Raw genomic sequence first — 8,612 nt, forward strand, 5'->3', positions numbered from 1 at the left:
AATAGAAAAAAGTCTTTATTTTTTCGTGATGATGCATATTTTGTATTATTTTCTCGATTCTTAATAATTTAGTGGACTAGTCCATCATATGCCCAGTTACATATATTTACACGTATATAAAATTGTAAGGGATTCTCTCTCTCTCTCTTCCTGTATCAAAATCGAGGGGGTGAGGCGGGAGATGTAAATATTCCAAAATAAATACATTTACAAGAACATTTATTTCTTTTCTTAGACCCTTAATTTTTGAGTTTAATCAGATGGTATGTTGTGAGTAGTTAATATTTTATAAGTAGATTTAAGATGCATGTTTTCTACAAGGTCCCTAAAATTAAATTCATGTAATTTTTCAGTTAATGTATATGTGCCCGTATTGTGTACAATGTATGTAGAACAACACTGTATGTTGCATTGTACACAATACGTATGTTTATGTTTTTGAGCATGTGCAAAGCAACGTTGTCAAGGGCTTAGTCCTGAGACTAAGCGTATTGTTTACGACTAGTCTTACGCTACTTCGTGAAACTCAAATTACGCCCGACTAAATTTTGGCGTTAGCCCCGGAAGTACACCCAAGTTAGGCCTTAAATTTACGACTTTTGATGAAACGGGCCCCTGGTGTCTTAAATGCATGATAAACATGTTTGGTAAATCATCTATAACATACGTTACTATGGAAACAAAGTATTCAAAAGTAATAATTTTGTTCATTTAATTTTATAAAGTCATACACTTAAGAATAAAAACAATTATAGGTTGAAATGCAAGAAAATAATAGAGAAGAGATCCTTGTAACACATACCAAGGACAAAATATGATATTTCTTATAGGTTCGCAATGGTTGCCATGGTTTTAATACCATGAAGGGATTTTAAATTTACTCTCTTAGTGTTTTAATCTTATCCTGTCTTTTTAAAAAGCATATTTCTATATAACTGAACATCAATTTTTAAAGGCCTTGATGTGACCCTAATTTTCACATTTCAAAAAATTCAATTTCAATTCTTTAAATAGTGCGTTGCTATGGAAATAAGGCGAAAAAACATGCATAAAAATCTGAAAAATACTCTGTTTCCTTGGATACGTACCGTTGTATGTAGATTCCCAAAACTTTAATGATTGATATATGTGAACAACTAACCTGACTTTCAATTTTTTGATTATCACCCAATCTCTCACTGGATGCAAAAAGCTGGCACATAGGGTCTAATATTGACAAAAAATTAACAAAATCGAACATTTTCTCTTCTTGGTAACCATAGCAACAGTGTTGTATTTTTCAACAACCTTTATCAATAAATGATATTCAACTTTAGTTCTTCGAGATAAGTACTATTCAAGTTGATTCAAATTATATTTTTCTTGATTAAAAGGTTAGTGAATTCCTAAAGCAGCAAAAAAAAAAAAATCACTTTAAACAACTAGTACGTTGTTTCCATGGTTACACTGCAAAGTAACAATTAATCTCAATTTTTCTTATGTTGTCGATGTTGCAAGGTCGTAAGGATGCATATGTGCCAGTCATGAATTTTATTGTTTTTCCTTACGACAGTAACATTAACCCAATCATAGCAACAGATTTTGCATGGTGACACTGTGTTACCATGGCAACCATGAAAGTTATTTTTAGAATAATATTGCCAATACCTAATTACATGAGGTCAAATATTTTTCATTGTTTTTCTTACGTTGTTGATTGAGTTTGATCATGTAACATCTATCATTTGTGACTATAGAGCGTCTAAAATGTATTCCAAATGTACCCATGGTTACCACTTACTTAGAGATAAATTCTAAATAGTTTATTTATAGCATAAGTGACAACAAGGTGTCATGTTTTTGGGAGAATGGTTTGTTTGTTTTTCTTAGTCTTTATTAAGGCTTAATAAAGATTTAAAGTAGCTGAAAATCTCATTTTTTTCAACTTTTCTGGCTGTTACCATGGCAACCAAGACACATAGCAACGAAATTTTATTTGATATATGTTTCTGGTGTCAAGTTGTAATAATGGGCAAAGTATCATCAAAATCGGTGACCGTGCGTGGCAAAGAAATTTCAGTGGTTACAGAGAATCGCTATTAAAAGTCATTAAAGACAGAGAAACAAATGGGGCAAATTTTGATCTTCTTCAAATTCTAAAAGTCCTCTCTTAATGTGAAGTATTATAAGATCCACTGGGTATTTAATGAATTTATGTACATTTGACGAAAAGTCTACAATATCCAGTCCGAGGCACACTCAGGTGCTTGGGGACGGACCCCCCCCCCCCCCCCCACGTGTTCCGTACCCCAAGGGTTCTTTATCTTTTTTTTTTTTTAAATAAAACATTTTTCTACGACACATTTACAAAGTATTACAAGTGAAACCTAAAACTAGTTTTTATAAAATTTCACACTCTCTGATAATAAAAGAGAATGTGTGAAATCTGTGAAATTCACTAGGAATAAGAGTAATTTAAAGTTCCTAAGTGGGGGTGTCATGCCCCCAACCCACTCTTGAAACGGAGACAAGAATAACTTTGTTGTGTCCCCCTTTTTTTATAGGAATAATAAAAACATCCGAAAGGTATAGTACGGTCTTGTTTGTTGCTTTTTAAAGGTCTTTATCACTAAGCTGGAAGATACACAGTCCCCCAACTGTGCCCCCACTTCATGGTCGAAGTGGTAATGTAGTAACTAGCAAGTGCTCGTAGGATGAAACTATTTTTGCTTGTTAAAGATTCTGTTGCAAAACTTTGAGGCACTATTCTCTGCTGACCCCCCCCCCCCCCATTTTTTTTTTCAAGTTTGTGACTGATTTTTACACATGTATATATGATAAGAACTTGTAATGTCGGTAAATGTAATAAAATGTTTGCGATGCTTACAGATAAATTTGATGAATGACGCATAACTTAAAATTGAAAATAAATAAATAAATGGACACAGAACTTGATGCATCCGGAATCTCATCGATATTGGTTTTCTTTTTATCTTCAAATTAAAACAAAATGGCGACCTTCTTGAGAAGGACAAGTCGGCTCCATCAACAACTGATTGGAGCCAAACGCTTTATTCAGCGCCATTCCATTCGATGTGTATCTACTTCTGACAAAAAAGAAAGCATCTCTTTTACCCCTGCCGACATAGCAGACGAAACTAAGCGAAAAGATCTCCACAAACGCTTAGAGGAACACTTCAAAGATGATAATTTAGATTCACCCAAGGTAAGCAAATCATTAATGTGTTCAACAGGTCAGGCACAATCACTAGATTTAGCTACGTAGGTAGAATTACCTACCGTAGCTTTATTTACCTACCTCAGGTATTATTTAGCTATTTCAATCCAATTTTTCACAGTTTTGCTTTTTATTTAATAAAGACAAAAAGTCGCAAGCATATGACTATTAATATTTATACTAGGGATGTTTAAAAAAGGAATCTAAAGCAGATGTATTTCTAGTGTTTGAGTAACTGTCCACAACTTGTGTGCGATGAGGCGTGGATAAGTATGATTACTTCACATGTGTTGAATAATTACCAATCCATTATCATGTTAACCAGAACTGGTCTTCTTTGTTATATCATTCAAGAAGTAACTGTTAGGTCACAAATTAACTGTTGTATATAACCCTATAGCTTTCAGAACTTTGATTGCAATTGCGCAGAAAAAGACACATTTTCAAGAGTGATTTTTTCATGAATTGTTTTCAGATGAGTTTAAAGTTGAAAATTATCACTGCATCAAATTGGGATTTTCTGTACATTCTGAGAAAAATGATAATTCAAGAAAAAAGTTTGAATTGGTAGCTAAATAAAGCTACTTCAGGTAGGTAAATAAAGCTATGTAGGTAATTTAAGCTACATAGCTAAATCTAGTGATTGTACCAGACCTGTTCAACCTTAATTTCATATGACATTTATTGTTGAACTTCGAAAATATGTATCGATAAACAACAGTTTGTTATTGAAGCCAGATACATAAATAAATGTTATTGATTAAAGCGTTAATAGATCTAGTATATTTTCTGCAAGGTTTGCAGTGTTTGCAACTATAACAAAAAATCACATACAGTGAAAAAGTTCAAATAGCAACTGGATTATATGTTTAATGAGTTTTTAATAGAATGCTAAATTTAGGAAAGATGAGGCAAAATAAACAACTGAATTTGTTAAATTTCTTTGTAAACAAAATAATTTACAAAAGGAGTAGGCTCTGCAGGTCTGTAGCACACTAGGTTTCTGTTCAGCTTGTAAGCTGACCGACTCCAAACCCCCATCCATCAACTCGTAACCAAAAGGCAAATTGCAATTTGTAACCAAGACGCTGGTTTCTAGTTGACTTTGCTCTTTGGTAAGTTGTCGTGTGGTTCGAGTTGACGTGGTTAAGAGTCAGTCAGATTGTGAGATGACTTGATACTGCCCACGTGTCTAAAAAACTGACCAGCAAGCTTGAGATCCAGCTATTGATAAATTGTATTTGTAATTGTGCACAAAATATGTGCAAGGTTTGTGAGATATCTTCATGATCTTTGTATTTTAAGCAACCATCTCAAAATGTTAGTGTGTGATCCTAACTTAAATAATTTAAATGTGCCAGGGAAAAATTTGCTTGCCAATAACATTTAGAGATGACAGCTTAAAAGTATGGAAGAATAACTTTTGAATTGTGCACATTTTTTGTGCACAAATATGTAGTTACTTTGCATAATACATAAATTTGTAGCTCTTGTCCAGTCAGTGAGCTACAGATCTGCAGCTTAGTGTTCATGTTCTAGATATTGTATGGTAAATTTAAAGTAAGTATAAAATTTGATTTAAGATTTTAAGTTTAATTTTAAATTTAAGATTTAATATTTAGCAATCATTTTATTTTAGTAGATTAACTGTACATGAATTTATTCTAAATTGATTTTAGCTAGATAGGAGGAAATAAATAATTCTGAAATTCTTTTTTTGCAGAACCGGATTTATTATGGGTTTGAGGAAAATAATGCTGAGGTAGACAAGTTCCACTATCACTCTTCATGGATTTTTTGGTTTGTTTGCCCTCTAGCTCTTGGTATTGCTGTTTTCAACTTTGCTTTAAATGATGCAGGGTAGGTACATGTAAAATGCTCACTTTCTGTATAATGCCCTCTCTATTTATCAACTTCATAAAATGAAATGGTTGCATGCCTAAATGAGAAGGATTTGTCATTGTTAAACACTTATTAAATTAAATTGTTATTATATGTATACATATTCAAACTTCTTAATATGAATTATCCTTGAGTAATTCATCAGAAGTCAAGTGATTGCTTGCTATATTTTCACTCAGACTGCACCGGAAATTCTGACAAAGCTGCCATGACTTTGTACTGGTTTAGGGTACTGTAAATGTATATACCGGTATATATATCTATTTATATCTTATAAATTTATATATATATATATATATATATATATATATATATATATATATATATATATATATATATATATATATATATATATATATATATATATATATTATGTAGATATTTATGTGTGAATCCCAAACAAAGTTATGTCTGGACACTAACACCTTTGGGTTAAAAGAAAAAAATTAAAAAATGTCTATCTGACCTTTTTAGCTCACCTCGACGAAGTCGAGATGAGCTTTTGCTATACCCCCGGCGTCGGTGTCGGCATTAGCGTCAGCGTCCCAGGTTAAAGTTTTAGGAGCAAGTCCTATTCCCAAGTAACTATAAGCCTTACCTGGACCAAACTTGCATGGATGATGCATCTAGGGATGGACACTACAAAACTTGCTTCGGATGCTGGAACAGACCTAGATTTTCCAGATGAGTGACCAGGTTAAAGTTTTAGGAGCAGGTCCATTCCCAAGTAACTATAAGCCCTACCTTGGCCAAACTTGCATGGATGAGGCATCTAGGGATGGACACTACAAAACTTGCTTTGGATGCTGGATCTGACCTAGATTTTCCAGATGAGTGACCAGGTTAAAGTTTTAGGAGCAGGTCCATTCCCAAGTAACTATAAGCCCTACCTTGACCAAACTTGCATGGATGAGGCATTTAGGGATGGACATGACCACACTTGCTTCGGATGCTGGATCTGACCTAGATTTTCCGGATGAGTGACTAGGTTAAAGTTTTAGGAGCAGGTCCATTCCCAAGTAACTATAAGCCCTACCTGGACCAAACTTGCATGGATGATGCATCCAGGGATGGACACTACCACACTTGCTTCGGATGCTGGATCTGACCTAGATTTTCCACATGTGAGACCAGGTTTAGATTTAGGAGTAGTCTCGTTCCCAAGTAACTATAAGCCCTACCTGGACCAAACTTTCATGGATGATTCATCTAAGGATGTACACTAATCAACCTGCTTCGAATGCTGGATCTGACCTAGATTTTCCACATGAGTGAATTTTAGCCATATTTTAACCAAATTAGCATGGATGTTGTATCTAAGGATGGACACTTCCAGACTTGCTTTGGATTCTGAATCTGACATACATTTTCCAGATGAGTGACCAGGGTAATTTTTTTTGAGTAGCTATATAATGTTATGGCCTTTTATGATTAAACTTGCATAGATGGTGCATCTAAGGATGAAAACTTCCAGACTTGCTTTGGATGTTGGAACTGACCAAAATTTTCTTGATTACTAAACAGGTCAAAAGTTTTTTGAGCAGGTCTATAATTAAATCAAACCTGCATGGATATTGATCTTGGGATGTACCCTAACTAGATAAAAAATATGATGTGAAATTTGCCTTACATGTAGATAACATTCATCGAGGTGAGCTTCGTAATCTTTGATTACCTATGTTTTTGATATATGTTTATTTTTTTAATATGTTTATTTATATTGTGGAATTATTTATGGCAAATTTAAAAATCAAAAGCATCTTCTCTGAACCCCCCCCCCCCCCCCAATAAAATTCATATAAAATAATTTAGGAGTTTATATATGAATCTTTCCATTAATAAATCATATTTCAAAGTAAATTTCTTAAAGATCCATTAAATAAAATTTTAGTGAAGCATTCCTCCTTACAAATTAAAAAAAATTATTTGAGGTGGGGTAGTATGGGATAGGGGTGGGTGGGGTATTTTGCAGAAACTTTCTTATTATTATCTTCAGTCCTTTACTTCTAAATCTCCATGTTTATGATTGTGTTGCAAGAAATATTAATGGAGAATGGGTGAACATTTGTAACAGTTACCAACAATAAGGCTTAAGTGATTTAAAATACACTCTGAACCCTTCATGAATCTCTTAAGAAGAAAAATTGTCTTGTATATGTTAAAGAGACAAAAAGCATAACAGCAGAGAGGGAAAAGTTTAATAATTATTTGTATATCACATAATTTAAAGATGGCCAAAATCCAGATTATACATTGTGGAAAAACTTTATATTGCATATACCAGGTGATTGTCAAGGTCAAAAAACTTCTTGTTAACAAAATATTTAGCAGTGTTATTCAGTCCATTTGACAACTTATTGAATGTTATTTGACACCTTCTACTTGCAGTTTACAGAGCTGGTATGTGAGGGAAGCTAGGTTGTTGATTGAGGAAAGGGAGAGTAAAGGATTACCTCATATTGACAAGAACTTTATTGATCCCAGTAAAATAGTCCTGCCATCAGAGGAGGAGATTGAGGCACTGGACATTGACATCGTGGTCTAAAAGCTGATCCTCCTCCAGGACTCAAAAAATAAAATTCATGTTTTGTTTTGTATAGATAAATTTATATGTATTTTTAAAAGTGTGAAGTACAAATCCCCTCACTGTATTTGAGATGTGTATTGTTACAAAATTTAAAAAATGATAACAAGAGTTTTTGTCATTCATGTTTACTTAAGGTTTTTTAAAGGTCTGGTACAATTTTTGCTATGATTAATTAGATGATTGCACTGTAAAATGTTTGTAAAAATGAATTTTTCATACTGATATTAGTGCTCCAAGGCATTAACTTTTCAGTCCAGTTTTTCCCATATGCAGTACTTATTCTCTTGAGGATGTACATGTATATATGAAGTTTGTAAATGATTAAAAGTCACCCAAGTCATTCCATTATATGACCATCTATGGGTTCTTACTCTTCCACCATATTTTATATGGTTTTGAATAAATTTTAAGATTGCTTAAACATTAAAGTTACATCATTTCCAAGCCATTTTAAACTCTCTGGAGTGAAGTGATCAGGTGAGCTTTTCTGATAGAAATTTGTCTGTTATCCGTCGTTAATATTTTATCGAACCACTGGACCAATTACAACCAAACTTGGCATAGATCGAGTAACCTTGGTTCAAGGGGATTCAAAGAAAGAGGGTGCAAAAGGCGAGGACAATACCCCACTCTGAGACAATATATTTCTTAATTTCCAAAGTTCCAGAAAAATATGTTGTCAGTAATGTCATCTTCAACATATTTGATTCATTTAATTTATTACATGACTTATTAATTAATAATTGTTTTTGAAGATGACAGTTATGCATATTTAGTGGAAAATGGGTTTATTGGTGCTATAAAAAATGATTTTTTAATATGAATGGGACAAGTCTCCATTCTACCGGTACATCAGTGTTTAAATGATGGAAAAGTAAATGTAAAATTTGCCTTACTTTTCAAAAC

General features: G+C 33.2%; 1 protein-coding gene across 1 annotated transcript; it reads left to right on the plus strand.

Annotated features, from left to right (window-relative positions):
- Positions 1-2,979: 2,979 nt before the first annotated feature.
- Positions 2,980-7,814, plus strand: LOC133187700 (NADH dehydrogenase [ubiquinone] 1 beta subcomplex subunit 11, mitochondrial-like). Its single transcript, XM_061323104.1, has 3 exons — positions 2,980-3,205; positions 4,941-5,077; positions 7,508-7,814. The coding sequence occupies exons 1-3, from the start codon at positions 2,990-2,992 to the stop codon at positions 7,662-7,664; spliced, it is 510 nt and encodes a 169-aa protein (XP_061179088.1). The 5' UTR covers positions 2,980-2,989; the 3' UTR covers positions 7,665-7,814.
- Positions 7,815-8,612: the final 798 nt, after the last annotated feature.

Source organism: Saccostrea echinata, unplaced genomic scaffold, assembly GCF_033153115.1.
Source record: "Saccostrea echinata isolate AGI-Se365-2 ecotype Australia unplaced genomic scaffold, CSIRO_AGI_Sech_v1 ptg000015l, whole genome shotgun sequence".
NCBI lineage: Eukaryota > Metazoa > Mollusca > Bivalvia > Ostreida > Ostreidae > Saccostrea > Saccostrea echinata.

Coding starts and splice junctions, on each gene's coding strand:
- LOC133187700 (XM_061323104.1), top strand. CDS start 2,990: ATGGCGACCTTCTTGAGAAGGACAAGTCGGCTCCATCAACAACTGATT. Junction 3,206..4,940: donor ATAATTTAGATTCACCCAAG/GTAAGCAAATCA, acceptor CTTTTTTTGCAG/AACCGGATTTATTATGGGTT. Junction 5,078..7,507: donor TTTGCTTTAAATGATGCAGG/GTAGGTACATGT, acceptor TTCTACTTGCAG/TTTACAGAGCTGGTATGTGA.